Source organism: Electrophorus electricus, chromosome 23 (assembly GCF_013358815.1).
Source record: "Electrophorus electricus isolate fEleEle1 chromosome 23, fEleEle1.pri, whole genome shotgun sequence".
Classification (NCBI taxonomy): domain Eukaryota; kingdom Metazoa; phylum Chordata; class Actinopteri; order Gymnotiformes; family Gymnotidae; genus Electrophorus; species Electrophorus electricus.
In genome coordinates this window covers 9,057,153-9,084,851 of record NC_049557.1, presented here as the reverse complement: position 1 = coordinate 9,084,851, position 27,699 = coordinate 9,057,153, and the positions used below count along the sequence as shown (strand labels likewise).

Below are 27,699 nucleotides of genomic sequence, written 5' to 3'. Positions count from 1 at the left end.
CCTGGACAACAGCGTATACGGAGCCTGCGGTCAACGCGCTCAACACGGCCATGCCTGGAGCGCACGGCCCCCCACGTCGCATACATCAGAGCATCAGCTCCAGAAATGAAAATAAAGGCGCTTACGAGCGTGCGTTCGGCGATGGACGCGGGGGGACTATGCAAGCTCAGCTCAGCAATTGCAAACAACTGCCAGCTAAAGAACAGAGAAGGAAGAGAGAGAGAGAGAGATGGTGGGAGACTGGCACAGCCATTCAGATGGGGGTGGGGTGGGGAGGGGGGTGTTAATTAATTTTTAAATATCAGGCGAGGATCTCGAGGTCCAGGGTGTTTTCAGTGGCTGATTCTCATAAATCAGAGATATGGCGAACCCATGTGACATCGGGCATATTCCTCGCCCAGAACTCATTTGGATTTAAACAAGTTTGCAGCGGCTGTGATTGAACAGAGGGGCTGAGGTGTGTGACAGTGCAGAAGTGTTTTAATAAGATCCAAAACCCGCGCCGACCGCTGATGAAATTACAGTGATAGGGACCGCCCCCAGTACCCCCCCCCCGCACCCCACATTATCATCTTACTGCGTACCACAAACTGTTGGCCAGACTTTACACACAAACATCACTTACAGTATACCCTAAGAACAGGAACGGCCGAGAGGAGCCGGAACGGAAAGACGGAACAGAGAAAATTAACTGGTATAGACTCGTGTGTGGGAAAACGAATTAAGTAGTAGCGTATAATGAAATAATGTGTGGGAATAAACATCAGTTGATCACGTATGCATTACTGCTATCCTGTCTGACGAACGCTGCCAGACGGAGGAGTCAGAAATGAAACGGTCGTCCATCTCTCTCTCTGCGCCCACAAACACCCACGTGCTCACACGTACGCACACGGGCAAAACAATAAAACAACGCATAAAACAATATTTAATCAAAGGGAACCGAATACGTAGGAACAAAGGGCCGACACATCCCCTCTACTTCCCTCACTTTCTGACCCAAACACAGGCACTTCGATGGGCAGCTTCGAATGAACCCTCGCTATTACGAAAAATAAACACTGAACACGTTATCAAAAAAAAAAAAAAAAAAGGTTCTGCTCGGAACCCGGTTCTTTTAATGAGGAATTGACGGCCAAGGCTCACAGAGCCTGCTCCTCTCCAAACTCTGCCCTGTCCCTTGTCAGCGAACTAATAAGCGATCCAAGCCTGCAAAGTTACATCATCAACCATTTTCCTCCGAGCAGCACATTTTCAAAAGGTCGCCGGTTTTCTTTTCCTTGCTTTTTCTCCCCTCCTGCTCTGCGTGTTATTTTTCTTTTTCCCCCCGTCTGCTTCCTCGCGCAGAGCTGATCTTAAGACCGACCGACCTATTAGTTCCTTCCGGCACAGTGACGGCCCAGCCGCGCGCCCCATCATTAACGGCGAGGGCTGTGTCGCGGAGCGCCGGCGAGCTCACCACGCTCTGATCTGGATGTGGGTACTGCTCTCGGGCTCGGCCATTTGTTTGTTGTGACAGCTTCATTCGGCCCATGATTAAAGTGTATGACCAGCCGTCGGAGTCTCGCAGCCTTACAGCGCTCCGCGTGGGTGTGGAGATGGTCAGACGCTCGTGGGATACTCACTGCCGAACTGCTGGGTTGGTCGCAAGCAGACACAAAAAAACTAGTATCGGTCACAAATTCTAAAACTGATTTTCAATGCCAAATACAATGTCAATATACATTTCTACATTTCTATTTAAGAAATTTGTAGCAGTGTGTGAGTAGTACCAAACATTTTGTTGCTATCAACATCTCCAAACACAAGACATGGCTGTCACAGGCGCAGAGTACAAATACAATTTTTTTTTCTGTTGTTAATATTCAATTAAAATTTTACATACCAAGGCCTGCCACAAGAAAAAAAAAACCTAGATCGTAAGGTAATGTATTTCGACTGATTAGGCAGATGTAAAGCACACATGCAAGCACGCGCACACTCAGGAGTGCTTCCAATTTGCACTTTATGGCGAGCCGTGTGGCTAAAAGCAACATTACCGTGTGTGTGCGTGGCTGCAAGAGCCCAACCTCCAGAGTCTACTCTCATTAGTAAACTCGTTAGTTTCAGGGCATATCCTATGCATATGCGACGGGAAAGCGTGTTCCAGCGCGAGCCGAAGCAAAGGCAGCGTCGGTGCTGAACCGGATCCGTAATAAAAGAGCGAGTGGAAAGCGTGCGTGAAACCCTCCATGAAGGAAGGCCTTCGCAGACGGCGTTCGAGTGGGACGCTGTGCCCTCCTGCTCAGGTAAACTGCCCCCACGCTGTCTTCAGATCAAGTAGGACTAATCGCGGCGCCTTAATCTCTAATCTCATTAGCTGCGCGTGCTAGCGCAGCCAGCCTGCTTGGCTGGTGAGTGGAGAAGCACGGGCTGCCCTTGGAAACGTGACCTTGCCAAGGCAAACTGTGACAGGCTTCTGGAGCAAAGAGCGGCCCTGGACAACGTCTCCTCTCCACCAAGATCTGTAACAAGCAAACATGCACTCACCTAAAGAGTATTTACCTAAAGACCAAACGCTTACACCATCTGTTTATGAACATGCAGGGGCATCAAACCAAACCGTTTCCCATAATTAAGATCCGAACATAAAGCACTTATAACACAAAACGTCCCTTTTCAAAGGCAATCTTTGTTTTTTTGCTTTTTTTGGGGAGGGGGAGGATGTCACTGTGATCACATAGCGTACATTAGAAGATATGGCCTTTTTTGTTGTTTTGCTGCTGTAATTGTTTGTTTGTTTTTTTGTGTGTGTTTTCTTGTCCAAATTTTTCACATAAGCACAATAGCTTGACCTTCCAAACATGTACAGATGAGGATGGCCTGACCGCAGCTGGCTCGATTTTTCAACGCCTGGCTGGACGGTTCACGAGTTTAGCGCCTGTCCAGACTGTTCACGTGCTCCTCACCTACGCACACAAATACATACACGCGCACACACATGCAAATATACACCTACATGCACACCTACATCTACCCACATACACTCATGCACACCCCTAAACAAATGCAAGCACACAAAGGCTTGCGCACTTGCAGGCACACACAAGCACAGACCCACACACCCACAGGAATACACAGACAGCACAAACCAAGAGATTCTCAAAATTGCCCACGCTTGCCAGCCCGAAGCCTGGCTCGTCCCACCGCTCACCTGCGGCCTGGAAGCCCCTGCCGAGACTGCCAGCAGGCGGCGTGGGCACAGCGGAGATGGGCAGGGATACCCGGGTATCTCGACCGCCTCAGCATGCGCCACGCCACCCAGGTACAGAGCGCTGAATGGTAATCGCAGCACCAGCCTCCATTAGGCGCCTGCTACCCTGCGGCCCTGCCGTAATTGACAGTGATTTAGCAGCTTCCCCCGTCACGCGCCGGAGACGCAGGGAGAGAAGCGCCGATAAAAAAGACGAAGGGAGATTTGTGTCCGGAAGGAAGCTGTTATTACTGTACAGGAAGGTAGCGTTGTCCGGTCACATGTAGTGAACATGGAGCTTATTCTACGCAGTGCGAGATTCTGAGCGATACCGAGGGGAGTTTCAAAGGGCTTTTGAATTCACATCCTGGTTTTTAATTTTTTATGAATTTCTTTTTTTTTTTTTCCTATTTTTTGGTGAGGGATTCTGCTATTACTTTAACAATAAAATAAGATATTCCAGACAACCTAGAAGACCTTGTTGGGAGAAAGGAAGGAACAGTAATAGGGTGAAAAATAACAGAGGAACCCACACACACGCGCGCTTTTGTTCCTGTTTAATAAAACAGGTGCCTTAGGTAGGAAGAGACCTTCAGAGTGCTCCCGCCCACATTAGCAGGTACTGTGAGGGGTTGAGTGGCAGGTGATAGCCCCTGGCCCAACATGCTTCGCTTTAATAATGAAATATTTTCTGGCGCTCTCACAAATTCAGCGGAGCTGCCCAGTGCGTCTGTAATTCCTCAGCAGATTATGCATCATTCCCTCTAAAAAACACAACCTCAGATTTATTTATTTATTTATTTTTACCTCTTCAGGACGGCTGAGGTCATATGGAATTGCAAAGACATTCCTTGATAAAGTATCTGAGGTGAAGATCAGCAAACACACATGGATTTGACAAACCAATTAAATTAATAAAAAATAAATACAGAACCTTAAAGATGGAGCAAGCGCTTCACTTTTAAATGTACACTGCTGGATCAGACTAATCTGATTTTAATATCTTTTGGCCTTTCCAGTTTTGACCTCTTTCTTGAGGCTGTTCTGTAAATACCAGAGGGGCCCTCCCCTCTGGCTGAGCAGCACGCCTGTCCCTGCCTCCCACGTTCTCCTCCAAGAGGCCAAGGTGGGAGAGACCAAGCCCCGCCCACACCGAGGCCAAGGTGAGGTGAGAACGCCCCGCCCACACCGAGGCCAAGGTGGGGCAAGTAAGCTCCACCCAAACGCAGCTCCTTTAAAGCTGGAGCATAAACATGGCGGGAGCATCGCTCATGCCAACCGGCTTTGTGTCTGTGTGTGTGTGTGTGTCTGTGTGTGTGTGTGTGTGTGTGTCTGTCTGTCGATACTGCTGCAGAGTGTCTTGGGTGTGTGCCCATGCCCACTTCCCGACGCTCCCAGGCTGAGTTGCACCTAATCCTCCCTTAATGCCTCCTCACGCCTGGACCCTGACCCTGGGGTGTGGGAAAGAAGCTGCCTGCAGGGGGGTAGGACGCCCACACGCATCATATCTACCCCAACAGACCAAGAAAAAACCCTGAACACAGAAGGGGGGAAAAGGGGCTCCACAGACCAACCACGCAGCCGGCAGAAACATGCGCAAGATTCTCGGGGTGTTGTTCTGCAGCCAAGACTGAGTGTTTCCATCATCTCAGGGACTGCATTCAAGCACAGCTTCAATGCTTACCGCCAAACTGATCTCGATTGAGTTGATTGTGACTTGAAACAGAAATATAACATTTCTGGATTATTACGCCAGTTATGCATTCCTGAGAGGAATATGTATCACGATGAATCATCACAGCTGAAATATCTGCAGAAACGGACCTTACAAAACAAAATCGTATCGTATCGTATCGTATTGTGATGAAGCCCAAAGTCACCTCCTGTCATCACAGTGCAAGGCAATAGGGGGAGAGGGAGGGGGAGAGAGAGCGAGCGAGAGAGAGAGAGAGCGAGAGAAAGATCCACACTGCCCTCCACTCCAGATGACAACACAGCCAACTGAGCCTATGCCAGCAGTCTGCATAAGGCCTCCTGAAGCTTCAGAAAGAGCCAGATCCCATTCTGAACGCAAGTACAGACTCTGGACCTGAGGCTGTGGCAACCCGATTATTTTCCTTCATTGACTGAACATCAGACAAATCTGAAGGCCGTCCTTCATTCTGACAGATTAGGACACAGAGCACAATCTAATCCATTCATACTCGCCTGTTTAGACACAACGGCTGCAGCCTCAGTGGGGAAAGCTCATTTGTCTGCTTCGTGTGGCACCGACATGAAAAGTGACCACAATGGAAGCTGAAGTAACAATATGGAGGTTTCAGCTCAAGATATATTTAACACCATATAACTTAAAGATGTGATGTGATACCATCCAGATGTGATGGTACAACGAGTACACTAATACTACATAAACAACATTTGATTGCAAAAAGTGAAAACTAGTGGCAATATTAATTTTTGAAAATTCAAGATTCATTTGGATGAAAAATGATTTATGTTTATTAATTTGATTACCGCAATACATGATGCAAATTATCCTTAGGGTTTCTTGGATGCTCAGTATACATTTCAACCCAATCGAGTGATAAATAGGTTCATAACTGAAAAACTATTTGGAGTAGAGCTATAGGTCTCATGAATTTAATAGATGTTTTCACATGATAATTTTCAAGAAAATCCATAACATGAAATGTGAGGTCAAGGTGAGATAGCACGGAGTGACCCAAATGAAAAATAAATGCTATTAAATGTCTTATCATTAAATGTTGAAAATGATGGGTAATAATAAATTACGACAGATTTTTTAGGACCCTGTCCGTCAAAACGACAGACAGTGAGAAAGTCTAACGCAACCTCTCTTCTGGACTGGGCATCTGTATTTATTCCCTTTATTTAAACTCTAACCACCATCTAATCCAAACCGAGAAACACCACTCCAGAGACTGATGGCTTGCCCTTGGCTGCTCAGGGCCAGGCAGGCCAGTGGGCGTGGCTGAAGAGCAGCAGGGTGAGTGCGGAGCTTTGCGTGCCACCACGTACACACCGTGCAGGCTGATCAATGAACTGACATCCGCTATCGATCTCGCACTTTCACCCCAGCCGCTCGGCGTCAGCTAACCGAAGCCATGACATCCAACGCCATTTCATCTAGGAGGAGACTGAAGGATGATCTAGATGTGCAACGGATCCACCGCGCATTATTTTATGCACGTGCACTCGCGCACACGGGGTGAGAAAGCAAGAGCGACAAGAGTTTTTACATTTACTAAATACGCGGCTGTTTTGCTACCGTTGTTAGGACGAGTCGTAAATACTGAACACTAACTGGTTGGTAGTTGGCCCCACAAGTCAAAGCTATCCAGGCAGGCACGGGAAAAGGCCTAGTCCCAAGAAAGCTCGCTGACAAAACACCGCATCTAATAATCACTCTCCAGAGGTGAGCCGAGCAGCAACGCGCCAGATATCCATCATCACAAGATCAATCAGCGTGCCTCAAGACCCACCTGAGCGCAAGACATCAAAAGGGCAGCGTGAAAGGGAGGCATCCTTTAGCAAAATTTACTGCAAGAATAGCAAGTCCCGCTGGAAAGCACTCGGCACACGAACGCACTCCTGATCAAAGGAGTGCAGGCACTTGGCTGTAATGGATATTGTGGAAATGTTGATGTTGTGTTAAAAAAAGGCTCACATCTGTAGAGTCTCAAGTGCAGGCTCTTTGGGTTGGGTGCCATATGCGTCCAATCAGCAGGACTGTGTCAAGGGCCTAATATTAATCTAAACACTTAGAATACAATTATCCTGTATTTCTCAGCATTTCAGGTGGAATTCTGAGGATGTGTGTGCAGATGCTAACTTTAAACTTTCTTACTGAGAAAAGCCATTCCAAATTGCAAACTTGAGGCAAACACAAATACTGTGTCGATACTTCACCACAAGCAATTAAAGAAAAAAAGGGTCAAATTCAATTGACCAAGAGCCAATCACAATCCAGTTATTCAGCTGCATAATTATTGCTTGAGGCAGTTGTATATTATAAATGCACAGCTTGTGAACTACAATTTGCTCATAGAAATCCATTTAACTTCTCAAAGTAGCACTCAGAGGCATTCAGTTCACTAATCTTGAATGTATACCTAACGACTTTGGTCAAGGATAACAATTTCAAGCTTCATTACGGTTGGCCATGGGCTATGTTTGCCGTGACAGAGGAGAATAAATGTTACTCTAAACATTGTGACTAACTGTACAATTAAACTAACTTTTGATGCCTCACATTAGTGGCTTGCTGTCATTTACCTGCCATTATTTTCTGCTGTCTCTTCCATCATGTACAATTTTGTCAAGACGTTCCTCACAAGGATGCAGTGGTGTCTACCGAGGACCAGACGCAAATAAGCAGAAAGTCTTCTAAAAGTCAACCTACGTATCTGGAGCGCTGAATTTTCCTGCGCCCTACTGCCCCATCACCCAATTCCCTTCAGTGAGGAGTTCATTAACCCAGCAGCACTAAACCTTGCAATGTTCTAGACCTCCAAGAGCACGCGCGTACAACTGTGTGGTGCAGGAGGAGGTCAAATATTTGGTGAAATTCAGGAGTGATGCAGCGAAATATTACTTTTGGGGAAAATGGGTCCTAACTGACATTTTACACTGTGATTCACATGAACATTTAAGTTAAACAATTTTTAGTGATGCTTAATATTGAATTATCTGCAAGCATTGTCTGTCCTCTTTGGGTTACTGCAATGAACACCATGGGACTCGTAATATTTTCTTATTATCACATTTCCATCATTTCAGTTCAAGATCATCATCAAGCTGTATACACATATATTTTGATTTCACAGATTTAATACATCTAGCCCGATGGCACAGCTGCTGAGAATGCCACCAAGCAGATCACTGTACCTTGTTGGACCATTTATAAGCCTGGAGAAGCTGGCTGTACAGAGGGGTTTTGTCTTGCACTGGGTCCAAACTGAGTAAGCCACTGTTGTGTAAGGGATGGGACTCTGACGGCCGGCCGACCAGAGTGCTCAGACGCTCCAGCTCGCTGAAAACAAAAGGAGACACACAATCTCAAAATCGCCCAAGTTACTGTATATGCATCATAATTAGACTAAACAGTGACATTGTTTAAAGGATCGTGGTGAAACACCGTAACCACGTTGGCAAAGTTACTATTATGAATTACTAACTAAATGTAGTACTGATACAAAACGCATTGTCATTAATGACTAAGTGGGTACCGTTATATCCATGTAAACAATTAACGCTTGTGAACTAGACAACCCTGCTAAATGAACGTTAATAGGCAAGACACCAATCGCTGTTCAGACTGGATTTAGAATTGTGCACAGTAAATAACATATCCATAAAGTTAAATCATGTCTAGTCACAGCACTAGTAGTTCATGGTTTAATTTATAAAGCTAGCAAAGCTAGCTATGCTAGCTAACCTAGCTTAACTCACTTCAAGTCGCGATTCACTGATTGCAAATTATCCTGGAAATCTGTTATAAACGCTTTTTCACGTCCTTCAAGGGTTTCCTTATTTTTCATTCCATCTTTCAGTGAGTCGAAAACTCTCGTTACACTTGATCTAAGTGCTTGAATAGCATTAATTGCTTGAGAAAAGGCTTCTAAATTCACACCAACGTTCATAACATCCGCCATTGTTGTGCGACGAAGAAAACTGGCGCAGGAATTACGTCAGCGTGGCTCGAGCAACCTGGTATTTGTAGTTCAACAACAACTCATCCGCGCACATTCATTAGCCTTTATGTGATCTCAAGACAGTTGCATGAAAATACACGAGACTGGTTAAAATATGTTGTTAAAAGATAAAGTCCGACAAAAAAAGAAAAATCAATTTTAGTCCAACATGGAGCTTGTTAGATGTTTTTGTTAGATCACCATAAAGTGAATTTCATTATTTTTATTTATTATTGCTGGACTTCATGTATTAATAACATTCATTCCCAGTACCGCAATAGATGCGCTCCAATCTATCCCATATGACAGTTGTCACGGCCCCTTTAAGCGCACCCGGGGCGGGGGGGGGGGGGTGTGATCTTCTCGTGGGACGGTTTTATGCTTCAAGCAGGCAGATAAACTTTGTTTGTACACCTGATAGGCTGTAGGTACTGACCGCAGTTCATTAGGTTACTTTTAAAGCCTGATAAAAAAAAGTCCGACAAAAGACATGTGAAAGTTAAACTGGCTACCGAAAGGAGCGTTAGATAGAGGCGTTGAGCAAGAGAGGTTGGTAGATAAGGCTCCGTGCACAGAGCAGAAGAGATAGGATGATGGCGAGGAATGGGTGGGATGCTACTCTGTGAAGCGCTCGCCATCTGCCCTTGAGCGCACAGGACGAGACCTAAATGAAAACCAAAACGCGAAAAAAAATATTTATTTGAACGAATCTGGAACTTTGGACATATCTATCCCGCAGGTCGCTCTTCCGGAAATTACGGATCGAGAGAATAATCGAAGACGGTCGTGTGAGAAGATCCTCTGTAAGTCCTTTTCGATAAGGATTGTGGTATATGTGAAGTCCGTATCGGTGAAATGCGAAATGATGGCTTTGCGCTATGAGCGTAACTCCTGGGAAAGACCTGAACGTGCGGACAGGCGCGGTGCTGTTGTCGGATGCAGGGTAAGTTGGGTTACTCGAGCAAGTGTCGCAAGTGCATAATGGCAGATTTAAAGTAACGCCTGTATAAGTCTTGTTGTAGCTGTGTCTAACAACTTTTTTTATGGCGACTTGCAAATCTTGCAATTCTTCTATACTTTCAAAAGGTTAATTTAATTACGCCAAAAGTTAGTATGGAGCAGATGGGACACTTTTACGAAACATTCTTTCTCAAGCATAAGGAAAAATATACAGCTGAGATGTAAACGTGTCTGGACTGGTTACTTTGTTATTCTCGCAATACCATTTCAAATAATACCCGCACGGGTAACTAATACCCTCCTCGGACATGAACCGTTTGAAGCCCGGGGGCATTTAGACTAACATTCAGAGATTTCGTTGAGAAGTTTTAGACTTTTGAATGGGATGTACTTGTTTATTTATTTTAAACCTTCGTTTCAAACCTTCGTTTCACTGAAAATGGAATGAAGTGTCAATCTGAAAAAGAATGTGTTTAAAATGTTTATGTCTGCTTTACCCCCGCTTGCATGTTTAATTCCCAACGAATATATGATGTCGTGTAAGTTTCATTTGATTTAATCACGTTTTTAATCAGGAATCGTACCAGACGTTAGTTATTAATACATTTTGATCGGACACTGACAATCACATGCCCCGTTCATTTGTATCGTATATAAAGAAAACGAACCGTTTGAAATTCGTCCTCTTAGTGCCACACAGGAATTCATGGAGATTATTTTTAATACAACCAAGTGCGATAAAAGCAAAATGTGTGTCTGCATGTTTCGATTCAGTTTGTTTTTTTCCTGTTTTGATTTCTTAGACGGAAAGTCAGAAATGAAGCAACCTAAAGAGTCGTTCGAAAATCTGACGGACACCAACATCGGATGTTTACCGTAATGTGCAAGGAGAAAACTATGGACTGTCCTAGCGACGACGTAAAGCGATGTTCACCTGTAGTCTGATTCCTGAACAAAATTGCAATGTCAGCATATATTCATAAAATCAAAACTGTTCATCCAACAAACTTTTTTTAGGTGACACTGAAACATTTCACATCCAACTGTCATCAACAGCAGCCTTCATTAATTAGGGAGAAACGTGAATTTGCAGTGGATGACCAAGATCCTGAAATATGACAACGACCCAACTCTCATGCTGATATCTCCGACTGCCTGCCGAAGTGTGGAAGCGTACCCTCGTACTCCTGGTCGCGGACAATGGCCGTGGTCGTGTCGTGTGCTGTGCTCTTCCACGCGTTCCTGTTCCTCCAGCGCATTCTTCTGACTCTCGGCCAATACGACATATGCAAGTCGCTGGTCAGCACAGACGATGGACCCACCTGGGAGTACTACGCGTGCCAGCCCAGACCCATGGCCATGAAGGACTTTATGCAGATCAGAGTGTCCCCCTCGGACATTACCTGCGGGAATCCACCCCAGCTCTTCTGCACTTTGGTACGTGTGACTTCTTTACTGCACATAGCCCCTACGGGCGCACGTGTGGTCACTAGCCCTTGTTTACACCTCAGTTATTGCACATATTGCGATTTGTTAAATTATACACGTTAGTAGAAGTTTGAAAAGCTTTTTAGACGGTAGTAATATGTCATCTGCTGAATGCTACATGACTGTAATCATGAGAATTATGATTTTCTCCTCACCAGCGGGTTTCTGCATTCTGTGCCCTTTGACCTCTAAACTGAATTCCCATTCTTAAATGGCTTGAGAAATTATTTATGAATTACAGCAAATATAATGGCAAATATGTCCAGTCCCATCCACTATGATGCGATAATATATTTGCTACAAACAGAAAGGTAATAAGTGCAAGTTCAGCTGTTTTTAAGCATATATTTAAGTGCTGGTTCAAAAGATCTTTGGAATAGTTTACTTGGACAACAGCTGCATGGTGGCAGTGTGACAGCAAGGGGCTAAAAGTAATGTAAAATTCCAAAATGCGGAATTTGTGTTGTGTCCAGACTACAGTGCACATCCGAATCATTTACACAACAGAATTCCAGGCCCTGGGTTTTTTTCCATACAAGGCACACTGTGCTGTGGTGCTCACAGTTCTCGTATCTATGCTCTGCCTTACTGCTTGATACTTTTTGTCGATTTCATCGATGCTGTGATTTGCAACTAGAAGCAATGGGGGTTTATTTGTGGGAGAGGCACTGTGAGAGGCTCAGTGCATAATGGGGGCTCGGCACACACACACACACACACACACACACACACACACACACACACACACACACACACACACTAGCCAGAATGCATCTTCTGATTGGTCTGTTCCTTTTCAAATCCAGGTTAACCTGCAAAGAGGCGTGCTACAATGCAGATTAAAGCGAACCTGGTGTTGTTCGCCGTGCAGTGAGGCTCTGTGCCGAGCACCCTCACGCAAGAGCTTGGCACTTGCCAATCCAATCCGTCATTCATTTCCCACATGTTTCAGATCTGCCAGCCCTTCTGTACTGATCCCAGGCTGCTAAAGCATGGTTATGGTGTTGAGGCGGGAGCGTGACGGGGGCAGGGTGGGGCATCACTGTAGTAGTTAATCTATACAGTTCAACCAACTGATGCGTCTGCCTCTCAACCAGGGGTTTGAATGCAGAGTAAGTGACTGGTGGACTGGTCCAGCATGGCTGCTACTGTGCTGCAGGCTGCAGACACAGCAATGCCCGAAGAGATGCGCTACTCACACATTTAGGACGCTGGGACATAAGCGCATGTGTGCATGTTGGGGTGGCCTGGGAACCGTTCACCCATGATCGCCTACTCTCGCCTACTCTCACCCAATCTCACCCAATCTCGCCTACTCTCACCAACTCTCACCCAATCTCACCTACTCTCACCCAATCTCGCCTACTCTCACCCAATCTCACCAACTCTCACCCAATCTCACCTACTTTCACCCAATCTCACCCAATCTCGCCTACTCTCACCCAATCTCACCAACTCTCACCCAATCTCGCCTACTCTCACCCAATCTCACCAACTCTCACCCAATCTCGCCTACTCTTACCCAATCTCGCCTACTCTCACCCAGTCTCACCTACTCTCACCCAATCTCACCAACTCTCACCCAATCTCACCAACTCTCACCCAATCTCACCCAATCTCGCTTACTCTCACCCAATCTCGCCTACTCTCACCCAATCTCACCTACTCTTACATACTCTTACATACTCTCACCCACTCTCGTGCTGGGCACGAGTGATGCAGAGGCAGTAAAGAGCACTGAGCACCTGGATTGGGATACATCCTGGAGTTTGGTGACTAAATCTGTTTTTAGGAACTTAGGGTGTGAATGAGCATCATAGTCTCAGTGATTTGCATTTGTTCACTTCAAAAGTAAATGTGAGTTGTGTGTGTTAAGGCACGATCTTCGTTATACCGTGGGTTGAGCAAAGAGTGTGACATAAATCATTAATCTTCCATCAGCAAATGCAAAGTCACACGCCACAGTTATTAACATCCACAGTACCAGGATCCGCAGTGTTGTGCATGAGCGGTCAGCATTTGAAAACAAGCTAACTAAAGTATTATATGCATGTGGGTGGAGTCTCCGTCATGCGACTTCGACGTCATTCTGTTGAAGTCTGAATGTGTTCATTTAGAAGCTGGCCTGACCTGCTCTTCAGTGGCTTCCTCCCAATCACTGTATCACATTTCCTGTGTCCATCACGGTCCATGCACTGCTTGCTCAGGCAAAATCACCCCCCACACAAGGGCGTCGTTTTCATGCATACTAACAAGTCCAAGCCTTTTTCCGAGTTAACTTGAGATGGCTTAGTGAGCAGAAGACACCAGAGAGGTGTTTTAGGGGAGGGGAGGAGCCATGTCTTTCAGTGTCAGCAGTTTCCTCTCCCGATCGATAAAAGCTGACTGTTCATCAGATCACTCTGCGTTCAGACACGGGGGGGGGGGGGGGGGGGGGGGGGGTGATAGCTGCTGCAGCCATGGCGGTAGGGGACCAACCACTTTGAAACTGTGGTGACCTTCCGGCACCCACAGCTTTCCATCCTAAGAGCCCCATTACCCAATATCCTTGTGTCATTATTCTCAGTTTTATGGGATGGATGTTACATTTTAGTCTTAGGCAGGTAGCAAATGAGAAAATTAGTGCGTGTAGTCCGTGAACGCAGTCAGTGAGTGTGAATGAAATTAAATCAAGAATTATGAGAAAACACATGAGAGGTGGACTGACAAAGTCTTATTCAGACACGACGTATTGTGTAGATGGCTTGCAATTTCAGGATTAATTAATAAAGAAGCTCTATTATTAATACTTGAAGTTGTATTAATGTATTTACTGCAGCTGAGTTGGAAATGTGTACACATAATTAACCAGGCATTACCAATGCCAGTATTGAGCTAAAACACATTCTCCTCCTGCTTTAGTAGACATGCGCAGTGCATTTGATATAGTACGTTTGCTACTCCATTAAGCCTCTAGTAAAGTGTGTATAGTTGATGTTCTTTTTTCACCTTCTTCCCTGAAAGCAAGTTAATTGATCAGCTCAAGTCCTCCAGATTCAGTAACTTCACTTTCTTTGGAGAAGCTTTTCCGGCTCATTAAAGATTTAGAAGGAATTTCAGTCACTCAGCGCCCACAGGAGATGCCGTTGCATTTTTACCCAGCGCCTTGCTTTTTCCCCGAACGTGATGTTAGCTCCTGCTGGAAACTCGCACTGTATGTATGGCTAATGAGGGCGGGAGAGAGAGAGAGAGAGAGAGATAGAGAGAGAGAGAGAGAGAGAGAGAGAGAGAGAGAGAGAGAGAGAGGGATGGATGGATGGAGATTTAGGCAATGAGAGAGAGGGAGAGAAAAAGAGAAAGTGAAGTGAGGATCTCAGCTTAGCTAAGCAGAGAGCTGAGCTCTGACCCCACTGCTGCATACATATTTGAGCACACAGAGAAAAGAGGGCGTGTGCTTGTGTACGTGCGTGCATCTGTCTTTTGAAGGAAGACACAGCTCCCATTGTTGAGCTTGTCTGAGAGGTTCCCATCCGAGTGAAGCTGCGTTCCTCAGTAGCAGTGCCATCTGAGGAAGAATTTTGCTCTGCATCCGTGTTGCCCATTTAGAATGCACCAACCACCTGAGCTAAAAATAGCAGCCAGAGTAACTGTACAGCCATGCAGTGCATCATGGGTAAGAAGAAACATTTGGTCCAGATTTTGTGAGGTTTTGGCACTGAACCACGCAGTGCTCTCTGTACATGATATCATTTGGAAGATTTTAAGCGCCGGATATGGAATATGTTTGCTACGGAACGTCGTAAGCATGGTCCAGCACTGTGGGCAGTTTTCCCTGGTTTTGTAATGAATTTTTCATGAGTGCGGACCCCCTCTGCCCCCGCCGTGGTCCCACGGGAGAACAGGCACATCCTGTTATGTTTGTGTCGGCATGCAGTAATCCCCAGCTGCTCACCCTCATGCCTCCTCAGGTCTTTGGGGATTTTTCAAGTGACCACAGATTCATGTGGTAATCCACAGTCCCGTCACTGTGGAACATGGCTGCTTTTTAATTTCGTTAATTTTTTGGCGAAGGGGGCATATTTTTCAGAGCCAGTGCATTATTTCACTCCAACAACTGAACAGCATGATTAACCTTTCCATAACCTGATTTCTCACAACACCTCCAACTATTTACCTTAAATAAATATCATCTTAAATGCATGTGTGTGGCACTTTTTCAAAAGTGTGTATGTTTCCATGCTTCCCTGTGGTTACCTGTGCCTGACATATAGTTGGATATTGGAATTGTACAGTATACATACGTCGTTTTCAGAGGTGATTGAAACACATATTGTAGTATTGCATTTACCACTCACAATGCACATATATTAACTAAACTGACTGTTATGACCCAGAATAGTCAGCAATATCGTGTACACAACAGGCAGCTTAGAAACGAGAGAAGTGCAGCTTTGAATGGCTTTGAAGCGTCTCAGGCACCCTCAACATGAATACACTTCAAACTCCTTAAAAGTCCAGTCAGGAATTGCTGACACAGCCCCGTGTTTGCCCCTGAACTAGAGCTGTGATTAGGAGCTGAGCTGAGAAAGTGTTGCATGCTTCATTTTCTGAAAGCATGTTTTCTTGTGCTGGGCTTAGAACTGGTGTGTCACTTCCCAGAATTGTGGCTGGAGTTTGAATCATAGATAGATAGATAGATAGATAGATAGATAGATAGATAGATAGATAGATAGATAGATAGATAGATAGATAGATAGATAGATAGATAGATAGATAGATAGATAGATAGATAGATAGATAGATAGATAGATAGATAGATAGATAGATAGATAGATGTTGCTGATTCTAATTTCCTTTCCATTTTCATAAACACAACACTGTGTTTACATCTTTAAACCCTGGCACAGTATTCTCGAGGTGGTATACTCAGCGTGGTACTCTCGGGGTGGTACTCTTGAGGTGGTATTCTCTGTGTGGTACTCTCAGGGGGGTAATCTCGGGGTGGTACTCTCGGCGCGGTACTCTCGTGGTGGCACTCTCGTGGTGGCACTCTCGGCGCGACACTCTCAGGGCGGTACTCTCGGCGTGGTACTCTCGGGACTGGCAGCCTGGGCGCAAGCTGCTCCCGGGCCAGTGTAATTAGATAGCTGCATGCTGCTGCCGTTGGACCGGTGCACCCCAGGGGGACAGTTGTGCTGTAATTAAGTCACGTGCCAGAAAGAAGCAGGACCCCCTCTGCAGGTGGAGCGGTGGAGGCTGCGTCTCCCACCAGCACGATGCCCACGGCCCCCAGCCCAGAAGTTGGTGGGACGGCATCGTGCTGCTGACACTTTCTTTCTTATCCTGCTTATCCTGCTTATCCTGCTTCTATTATTTACTTTGGTTTATTGTAATGGAATTGCTCCTTTCAACAGAGCACATGTGATAATTGCGCTGTATGTGCTACACGGATGTATATAGATGTAAGTAGCAAAGACTCTGCATGCTGGGTGCCTTTCACAGCTCAGAGGGATTCGCCAGTGTGCTTGCAACTGTAATGTGGAGTAGTTACATGTTTTTCATGTAGTTCATTTGGTTAGATATGCTTTGTAAATGCAACATCTTTCCAGTGGTGGGAGCTTCTGAATCATTAGATGCATGTATTCTGGGCTGTGAACTTGTTTCTAGTAATGGCCTTTGGTGTAGAGATATGACCTATGCTAACTGTAGACGCCAGGGGGTCTATCCATTGTATTCATTATAGAGAATAACCAGCATACCTTAATCAGAAGCTCCATACTAACCAATACATGTGCGTTATTATGATTAAATAAAAACACCCAGCAGAGATGTTATGACAGTATAATAAGAAAAATAAGAAAGCAACCTTGCGTGTGATTCTCAGGTCACAGAACAGCACCGAAGGTAACAGAGAACAAATATGACAACGTGATCCGCCACATTCTCAAAGCTGGTCACTGATATAGGACTTATATATGATGTTAATCAGGCTTGGGGTCAGTTCATTTCAGGATAAATTCAAAGGAGAAAATTCAGTTTGCAAGGTGACAAATGTATTGTTTGAAAAATCCTTTTAAATGTACAATATCCACTGTGAGTTGGAATTTCATCTTATCATATGAATCGCCTGAGTTGAATACATTTGACCCCTAAATATGACTTGCATGTTTAACAAGAAGATCCTTATTTTAATGCAGAGCTTAAGGTCTTAGGACCATCTAGTAAATTCCACCTGTCAGAAAGCTTTATATGACAAAGCTAATCTAACAAACAAATCGCACAAACTCTCAGAAAACATCATAAATACAGATTAAATACATGCCGTCTGGCTTTTTGCTGGACAGCCTGTCATTGTAAATACAGTGTAGTACAGCCATTTCTCTTAATCCAAAAAAGCGGGGGGGGGGGCAGAGAGAGAGAGAGAGAGAAAATGAAAGAGAGAGAGACACACACACTGACACAGAAAGAGACAAAGAAAGACAGAGAGAGAGAGAGAGAGAGAGAGAGAGAGAGAGAGCGAGAGATGGAAAGAGAGAAAGCGAGAACCACCAGGGTGGAAAAAATCGGAATCTCTGTTTACTGACATGGCTGCCAAGTGGTGAGCAAACACTCTACCTAGCACTGCATCCTCGGTTAGTGACGAGAGTCCTGGCAGGCGAACGACTGGGGCAGTTTAGCATGAGAGTCACTGTGGAGATTTAGTGTGAGAGCCACCTGGAATAGCAGCTGCCCTGGATTTGAGTGCAGGGAGGAGAATAGAGAGGACTGAACCAAATGTAAGAGAGGCTGAGATTCACAACACTACAGATGATCAAGGCCACACTTAAGCAATGACATTCTCTAATCACAGATTATCACTTAATTGGTCTTCCAATTAAGGTTTTGATATTTCACTTTGTTTGTTAAATACACCGCTCAAGTCTAGTATGTCTTTCTGCTTTCTTTATCTGTTATAATTGGGAGGAATATTAATTAATATCTAATGCTTTAGCAGTTTAGTCTGTCTTATGGCCACTGAACAAACCTCGCTGGTCATCGGAAGTGTGTAGAAGGGGGCAGAGTGGCACACAGGCCAGTGCCTTCATCTGCCGTTTCCGTAGAGAGCCGGAGGCGATGCTTCACGCACTCACAGACGGGAGCTGGGGAATCTCCGGCTCTTATCCGCATCGTAAACCAGTACACCTAGACACCCCTTGTTTTGTGAGTTCACATTGCTTCCATCTGGTCAAAGAATTAGGTTGCCAAGATGCAGGACTGATAGATTTAAAAGAGCATTTTTTCCCTGTGGTAATCAGCCTTTTGAATAATATTCCTTTTTCTTGTGTAGACTGGTTTGTCTGTGGTTTGTTGATTGATATTGATGTCGGACTGCTGGCTGTGCAACAAATTGCCCCCTTAGGGGATAATTAAGTTCACCTTTGACCTTGCCCACATCATAAACCAGTACTCTGCATTATAATCCAGTGCTACACATTATAACCAGTACTCCACATTATAAACCAGTGCTACACATTATAACCAGTACTCCACATCATAAACCAGTGCTACACATAACCAGTACTCGGCATCATAAACCAGTGCTACACATAACCAGTACTCCACATTATAAACCAGTGCTACACATTATAACCAGTACTCCGCATTATAAACCAGTGCTACACATAATCAGTACTCCGCATTATAAACCAGTGCTACACATTATAACCAGTACTCCACATCATAAACCAGTGCTACACATAACCAGTACTCGGCATCATAAACCAGTGCTACACATAACCAGTACTCCACATTATAAACCAGTGCTACACATTATAACCAGTACTCCGCATCATAAACCAGTGCTACGCATTAGAAACCAGTACTCCGCATAATAAACGAGTGCCATGCATTTTAAACCAGTTCTCTGCATCATAAACCAGAGCCATGCATCATAAACCAGTACTCTGCATCATAAACCAGTACTCTGCATTATACATCAGTACTCTGTATCATAAACCAGTACCACTAGGTCCTTTGTTAACTGTGTATTGAGTTTTTACACTTCATTCACACACACTCTTAAGTATACACAGTACTGCTGCAAGTGATATGGCTAATTAAAATAAGAATTAAAGATTTTACAATGCAACATAACCTGCATTTACCTGTAGAATTGACTGCTACAACACTCTTGTGTGCAGTTACATGTAAATTTATTCTAGGTGAAAGGATAGAATACAGTTACGTCTACCGGAGGTTTGTGTGCAGTTATGTCTTTAACAGGAGATTTTTTTTGGACGGAGTTATGTCCATAGGAGGGGATAGGATGGATGGAGTTATGTCTATAGTAGGGGATAGGTTGGATGGAGTTATGTCCATAGTAGGGGATAGGTTGGATGGAGTTATGTCTATAGTAGGGGATAAGTGGATGGAGTTATGTGTATAGTAGGGGATAAGTGGATGGAATTATGTCTATAGTAGGGGATAAGTGGATGGAATTATGTCTATAGTAGGGGATAAGTGGATGGAATTATATCTATAGTAGGGGATAAGTGGATGGAGTTATGTCTATAGTAGGGGATAAGTGGATGGAGTTATGTCTATAGTAGGGGATAAGTGGATGGAGTTATGTCTATAGTAGGGGATAGGTGGATGGAGTTATGTCTATAGTAGGGGATAAGTGGATGGAGTTATGTCTATAGTAGGGGATAAGTGGATGGAGTTATGTCTATAGTAGGGGATAGGTGGATGGAGTTATGTCTATAGTAGGGGATAAGTGGATGGAGTTATGTCTATAGTAGGGGATAAGTGGATGGAGTTATGTCTATAGTAGGGGATAGGTGGATGGAGTTATGTCTATAGTAGGGGATAGGTGGATGGAGTTATGTCTATAGTAGGGGATAGGTGGATGGAGTTATGTCAATAGTAGGGGATAAGTGGATGGAGTTATGTCTATAGTAGGGGATAAGTGGATGGAGTTATGTCTATAGTAGGGGATAGGTGGATGGAGTTATGTCTATAGTAGGGGATAGGTGGATGGAGTTATGTCAATAGTAGGGGATAAGTGGATGGAGTTATGTCTATAGTAGGGGATAAGTGGATGGAGTTATGTCTATAGTAGGGGATAGGTGGATGGAGTTATGTCTATAGTAGGGGATAGGTGGATGGAGTTATGTCTATAGTAGGGGATAAGTGGATGGAGTTATGTCTATAGTAGGGGATAAGTGGATGGAGTTATGTCTATAGTAGGGGATAAGTGGATGGAGTTATGTCTATAGTAGGGGATAAGTGGATGGAGTTATGTCTATAGTAGGGGATAAGTGGATGGAGTTATGTCTATAGTAGGGGATAGGTGGATGGAGGTTGGCTCTATTACACTGTGCATGTGTCTGTGTTGCTGTTGCAGGAGAACCCGTACCTGTGCAGCGACGAGTGTGATGCCTCCACGCCGGATCTGGCCCACCCGCCACAGCTGATGCAGGACAGCGAGCACTCGGGCCTCATCACCTATTGGCAGACGGTAACGTGGAGCCGCTACCCCGAGCCGCTGCTGGCCAACATCACGCTGTCGTGGAACAAGAGCCTCGAGGTGACCGACGACATCGAGATCACCTTCGAGTACGGCCGGCCGACAATCATGGTGCTGGAGAAATCGCTGGACAAGGGGCGGAGCTGGCAGCCCTACCAGTTCTACGCAGACGACTGCATGGAAGCCTTCGAGATGCCCGCCAAGTGGGTGCAGGATCTGTCGGCGGCCAACGTGACGCGGGTGATCTGCACCGAGCGCTACTCACGCTGGGTGGGCTCCAAGAACGAGAAGGTGGTGCGCTTCGAGGTGCGCGAGCGCTTCGCTGTCTTCGCTGGGCCCAAGCTGCTCAACATGGACAACCTGTACACACGCATGGAGAGCATGAAGGGACTGCGGGACTTCTTCACCTTCACCGACCTCCGCCTACGCCTGCTCCGGCCCGCCCTCGGAGGGACCTACGTCCAGAGGGACAACCTGCTCAAGTACTTCTACGCCATCTCCAACATCGAGGTGCTGGCCAGGTGAGCGTAATCCGCAGCGTGCGGTCGCATTTCTGACGTGGGTCTTTGTCGCCCGTGCTGTGCCAGCTGCGTAAGTTGCCATGGTGACCAGCAGTAGCATGGGGCAAAAGATATACCGCCGACAGACAGCAGGGCGGCACTGTGCGCGATGACCAGCGATCACCTGGGTTTGGTGTTGCCCCAATCATGCCTCCTGTTTTATTTATCCTGTCTGCATGTGTAATGCCCAGTAAAGCTGTTTGGACAGAATGTAAAACAACAAACTGAGCCTTTATTTTTTAAAGTCTTTTGGGAGAGGGTCCCTGGTTACAAGTATAATGGGAACATAAACAGTGGCCTGACCCTGATATCATATTTATTGCTACCGATCAAGACATCTTAGAAGCCTCAGATACAAGAATCTTTCTTTAGAAAACTGTGCTAATAAGGGAAGCAGTTCTGTCAGAGGCAAACTGATTCCTACTTTGTCCTAGATATAACTGTTGACAAACATACCCGTGATAAAAATGGGAATGTCGAGGGAGCTTAAACCTCCGGTAACACAACCCTTCAATCAATAGTTATTCTAGTATGTCAAACAGGAAATTGTTTTAAGGGGGACAGGGAGAAGGCTAAGTTAAATAGACAAATGGACTCTGAGTCAGGCCCGTCGAAGGCTGGCTGAGCGTCGTCTGGTTTGGTAATTACTGGACAAGAGAACGGAGACACTCGGCTAATCCACCGCCGGAAAATTGTTCCTGGATATTTTATGCATCCCACAGTATTGGGAAGCGTTTTAGTGGGTGCCGAGTAATGAAAATGCCTTGGCCTCCCTGATGGGCTGGTCAGGTGAGGATCGCTCCAAATGGACTCCGCAGAGCAGGGAGGCGCGGGGCAGGGGGCACTTCCAGCGCCGTAATCGGATCAGCCGAGGACTGGCGATGCTTTCTCTGTCACGCCTAATTTCCTCTTGTCATCGAGCGTGTAGTCATAATCACTGGTAATTACACTAAATAGGCTCCAACACCAAGGGCCGAGCGTCCCTAATTGAGTAAGATGTAGTGTTACTTGTTAAAAGGGTTTGGGTGCAGCTGTTAATTTCCTGCTATACCGCAGTGGTTTGTGTCTTGTTTCCAGGATTAGATCATATGCGCTCACATAATGACATTTGTCTAGTTAGCCAAATCGCCAGTGTTAGCGGAGTGCTCCTATAAATAGGCTGACTGAAACAGACTGAAAAACGATACTGAGATTTCCTTCTTTTTCCCTGTTTCTCCCTCTGCTGCTTTGATGACACTCACGAGCGGCATTCTTCAGCTACCTCTCTCGCGGTAAAAAGGAACTTTCACGAATCATTATGCGCTACAGGGCCGCACATGTCAACCAGCATAATGAGACGCCATTACTCTCTGTGCGCTGCTCAGTCGTCACATCTCCATTTTTCTTTCAGTGGTACGGCAGAGAGCAGACTCGCGTTTCATCTCCATGCTGCAACGGCACACGTGATCCAGGCATTAGAGACTCTGCTTCCAAAAAGGGGGGCGATGGTGGAGGGGGTGGTTGGTAGGTCCCACCAGGTCGGTCCAGATTTGGAAATGCGGGAGCAGTAGGATGAGAAGTTCTACCCCCTAACAGATAAACATCCCAAAGACACTGGAGTGAACCCTAATTAAAACCTGGTAGGAGCAGAAGCTTAGTTCCCAGGGATTGTGCTGATTTATGCAAAGACTTTAGCTTATTGGAGCTGTTTCTCGTCTTCACCGTGGCCTCTTCAGGAAAGGGTCCATACACCTCCTTTTCTCTCTCTCTCTTGCCTTTTCTGTCTCTCTCTTTTTCCCTCTCTCTCTCTCTCTCTCTCTCTCTCTCTCTCCCTCCCTGAATCTCTGTCTCCATATCTTTGCTCCGGCATTATTTTTTTGAAGCTGCAGCTCATGTCTTCTTTTTTAAAGCTGCGGTGTGTATCACCGCACATATGGAAATCAGAACCAGGAGTTGCTGATTGGCTGGACCGTAGCCAATGACGCTGTGCCACTGATATGCTGAGAATCCGATTGCTCTAGAGAGTGAAGTCGTGCAGAGGGCCGACAGGACCCTGTTTGGTATGGTGGGCGGAGCCCATGTCCTTGGGCTAGGCTGCCTTACAGGTCAATTAGGGGAAGGCAGATGCCTGCTGAGAACTCTGTGTGTGTGTGTGTGTGTGTGTGTGTGTGTGTGTGTGTATGTGTATCTCCTATCAGGCACCTTGCTGAACACCAAGGTTAGCATTTGTCCATTTCGGTTTGAATAGTGCCAACAGCACATTTCGGCAGAAGCAAGAACTACATCCAGACTGTTTCTGGCTTTGTTTGTCACAGGAAAAAAAAAAAGTTTCCTGAAGTGCTAGAGTATTAATTCATTCATTACACAAGCAGAGTCTAAGAATCATACACATACATGGAGACGCATGCGCACCCACAGGTCAAACCACGTACTTCACACCAGGAAAACACAAGCGAGGATCCGGAATGAAGCGGAGGACTATAAATGGTGAGTGGAGTATTGCTGTCAGTCTGGTGTTGTGGCTGCATCGGAGCTCTGGAGCAGACAGTGGCCAGGCGGTGGGCGTCGGCCTCCTCCGACTGGACAGATGGATCGGCTGGAGGGCCCCGCTCTGTCTGCGCGCACGACAGAACCATTATCCTCCCTGACCCCTCAGTCACTTCCACCTTTGGAATGATTTCACAAATGTCAGTCTGTCAGTGTGCGGGGTGGCGCGCGGATCATGAGTCAAATGGAGGCTGGCGCTGAGCATCCTGACTCTGGGTTTTAATTTGCCCCAGGTTGTGGACGGAGTGTGGCAGACGTGGCGTGGTGACAGGCTGCTGGCAGTAGAGGCAGCAGGGAGATTGGGGCGTGGTGATAAATGCTTTCTTGGACGTAGGGGACAGGCCGACGTTATTCCGACGTAAGGGCCAATTTGCTGTAAACTTTCTTTCCCAATTTTCTCTTTAACCAGTGCGGGGTGACCGAAGCTCAGCAATAGCCAGATCAGCTTTTGTTCAAGTGATGCTGATAAAACAGACTAAACCAAAATGACAAAACAATAGTTATGGACTTCTGGAAAACTGACAAACAAACGTGTAGACTGGCACGAACCTGCACACATGCACAGACACATTTCAGACTCACTTATGGGTAAGTTGGCTTAATTCTGCAGTGTGTGTGTGCGTTTGCGTTTGTGTGTGTGTGTGTGTGTGTGTGTGTGTGTGTGTAGGCATTACCCCACTACACAGCTCAGCTTCTACTGGGGGAATTTCCTTTTTGCTTCCAGGGGCAACTCCTTTTTTTGAATTCAGGAATACAGGTGATAATGGCATGGAATATTATTTTAAATGAAAGAATTCCTGCAGGCTGTACTGAGAGAAGCTCAGATGTGCCACAGCCGCTCTCTCTCTCTCTCTCTCTCTCTCTCTCTCTCTCTCTCTCTCTCTCTCTCTCTCTCTCTCTCCCTCTCTTTCTCCCTCCCTCTCTCCCTCTCTCCCCCTCTCTCTCTCTCTCTCCCTCCCTCTCTTCCTCTCTCTCTCCCTCTCTCTCTCCCTCTCTCTCACATTAGCCTCCCTCCCATCTGTCTCTTGCTCTGTGCTCTGGCGCAAACAGACCCGTGTGAAACATTCACAGGCAGACACTCTGCTCCCTCGGCAGCAGTAAGTGGATTATCTGAAGACCGAGCGAGCTGTGAGCGGGCGGGTGCGTGGACAGGGGGTGGGGGGTGTATGGGGTACATGGGGGGGGTTTGACAGAGATGGCCCCTCCACCTGTAGAACAGGCTGCTTTCAGCAGTGTCCAGAGTAGGAACCTAACCTGCCTAGAGCGGCCTTTGTCCGAGATACTTTACTGGTGATCCTAGGATACTCCCAACGGGAAAATTTGCTATGTGTAGTGCCTAGTTTGGTGTTCCAAAAGCACTTGGGACTAGTGGACTAAAATCTTTGCGGCCCTACACAAGGGCAGAGTGGAGACCAATATTCCCACAGGGCCTGTCACAGTCCAAGATGCTTTTGGAATGCTGGGGCAAAGCTGCAGTTGTATGAAGCGTCAGAGTTAAAGTGCTGATCTCAGACTGACTCTGAACTCAGTCCACGCACTGCTGTTCAATGGGATGTTTGTACTTAGACTAGGTCGATATTTAGTTACGCTGACAGCATAATAAAGTAGCGAGAGACGTTCTCACACAGTGCACTAACTGACATGAAATAAACTGCTAGATTTGTACCATAGCCATCGTCGCTGTCGCAGAACACCGATTTGACCCAGAACACCGTTTTCATCCAGAACAGTTTTTACCCAGAATACTTTCACCCAGAACAATTTTGTAACCCAAGCACTTTCACCCAGTACAGTTTTCTAACCCAGAACAGGCTTGCGTGAATGGGGCAGAGGTCAGGCCCGCTGACGTCTTAGCGGATCAGAAGGCGCCAACCCCCCCCCCCCCCCGACTCTCACCAGGCTGTGATGACAGCTTGTCACCAGCACTCCCTGATAGCGAGGGGTCCACCAGGGGCTATGTCCGGAACCTCTGCACCGACCCATGTCATTTTCATCCGGAGAGCGAGAGATCCTGACTACCCTTTCCCAGCTGTGGGGAAAGTTCACTATCAGTTTACTATCTGTTCACTATCAGTTCGGCTATGCTTTGTTTGGTAAGCCCGCCACGAGTCGAATCTGCGGGGAAATCGCAGAAGCAGACAGCGCCCCTTGGTCTGGGATCGAGAACCCCAGTACACACTGACAGTACCCTCGATCGAACGTAACAGGCTTTAACATTCGCTCTCTCCTAAGGGTGAGGAGCCAGGATAAGGAGCGGAGCTGAGCTCAGCTAGAAGCCCAGGTCCCCTTGAGCTGCAGCGCTTATGCCTTCTGCGGCTGCGCCGAGCACCTCAAGCCGCAGGTGTGTGCGTTGGGCGCAGTATCTCTCTCGGCTGCGTGAAGCAATTCACTGCTGCCGGTCTTTTTTTTCTTTTTTGTTTTCACCTTTCTGCCTCCGAACAGTTACACCTACGGTATTACCACGGTCTAGCTTTCCATGCAGATAAGGTAACCGTTGCGGGGACAGGAACGCATTCAAAACCTCGATGTATTTTTTTGAAGTCTTTCCTACATCTCTTATACCAGAAATGATTGATTTCTGTGCGCAGGGCTTTCGGGGAGTGTGGTTCAGGAGCCGGTGCTCTTTCAAAGCGTTCAGAATGGAGTTATTTCTGAAGCCTTTCACTGAAGTACCACTGGTTACAGAGGGTCACCGGCACTGAAGGTGGCAGAGCTCAAAAGCTGGGCACACAATTCAATGGTTGGCGGTCACCGTCTCTCAGAACGAGAATAACTCATTTTATCTGAAAAGCCTCAGTTATAACGCCGGCCACGGTACACTAGAAAATATTTCTGGTGATTTGAACGCCGAAAAATGCAAACACATTTTTAAATATGAATGGCAGAGGTGACCCCATTTAAATTTTTCATCGAGCAGCATGCAGAGATCTCGTTACCTTCTCCCACCCCATCGGTGTGCATGTGAGCGCTGTTTGTGCGATACTTGTGGGTTTTTTTGTTTTTTTTGTTTTTTGCTTTTCCTGCGTTTGCCTGAGCATGATGTAACATGTGGCCTACTTTTAGAAGTTGCTTGTTCTTGGTGGTACTGGTGTGTGGTATTGGAGGGGGTGGGGTGTGTGTGTGTGGATGTGTTAGCGGGGTAAGAGACAGGTCCAGGGTTGAGCAGCACTTACCCCAAGCCCTGGGGAACAGAGCAAGCTTGCTGCTAAAAAGCCCTGCACCATCAGAGCTGACCATCAAACGTGAGTCCTTGGCCTTGGTTCTGTCTCGCTAAGGTTACACAGGCCCCGGCCCTCAACACGCACTTGGCTGTAGCACGCCACTCCACACACTCATTATAGCGCCATATGATGAGATGCATAATTCAATAACGTGGAGTAAATGTGGAGACAAGTGTCGTCGGTTACTGCCAATGTAAAGAAGTCACCGGTGTGATCAGGAACGGCTTCGCTCTCCCTGGGCTTTTGGAAATGGCCTTGCCCTTGGTAGCACGTATTCAGCTGTGCCCCCAAAGACCTCCACAAATGCATAAGAACGCACAGTGGCATGCACCAGAAAGCACACACATTAACGGAGCTGTGTGCAAACACAGGAACGCACGCGGATGGAGTGATTCTCAAAGCACCACTAATTCTCTCGGTCCAGATCCTCACATCCTCGGGTGGCGTAAGTTAGACCCGTGTTATTTAAGCCAGCTGTTTCTGGTAAGAGCCTTCATCTGCGTTTTTT

At 46.3% G+C, this 27,699-nt stretch overlaps 2 protein-coding genes across 4 annotated transcripts in view; one reads left to right on the top strand and one right to left on the bottom strand.

Annotated features, from left to right (window-relative positions):
* Nucleotides 1-8,924, bottom strand: part of med27 (mediator complex subunit 27) — a 44,599-nt gene extending 35,675 nt beyond the window's left edge. Inside the window, exons 1-2 of the mRNA XM_027010009.2 lie at nt 8,708-8,924; nt 8,144-8,288 (exon numbers count right to left, since the gene is read on the bottom strand). Of these exons, the coding sequence (XP_026865810.1) occupies nt 8,144-8,288; nt 8,708-8,910 (348 nt within the window). The 5' untranslated portion in view covers nt 8,911-8,924. The remainder of the gene's footprint in view (nt 1-8,143; nt 8,289-8,707) is intronic.
* A 424-nt stretch (nt 8,925-9,348) lies between these two features.
* The window catches only part of ntng2a (netrin g2a), a 44,678-nt gene continuing 26,327 nt past the window's right edge, over nt 9,349-27,699 (top strand). For 2 of the 3 annotated variants that reach the window (XM_035521974.1, XM_035521972.1), the window contains exons 1-3: nt 9,349-9,892; nt 10,713-11,346; nt 20,762-21,405. In XM_035521974.1, coding sequence (XP_035377867.1) covers nt 11,110-11,346; nt 20,762-21,405 — 881 coding nt within the window. In that variant the 5' untranslated portion in view covers nt 9,349-9,892; nt 10,713-11,109. The remainder of the gene's footprint in view (nt 9,893-10,712; nt 11,347-20,761; nt 21,406-27,699) is intronic. The other variant, XM_035521973.1, reaches the window with a different exon arrangement.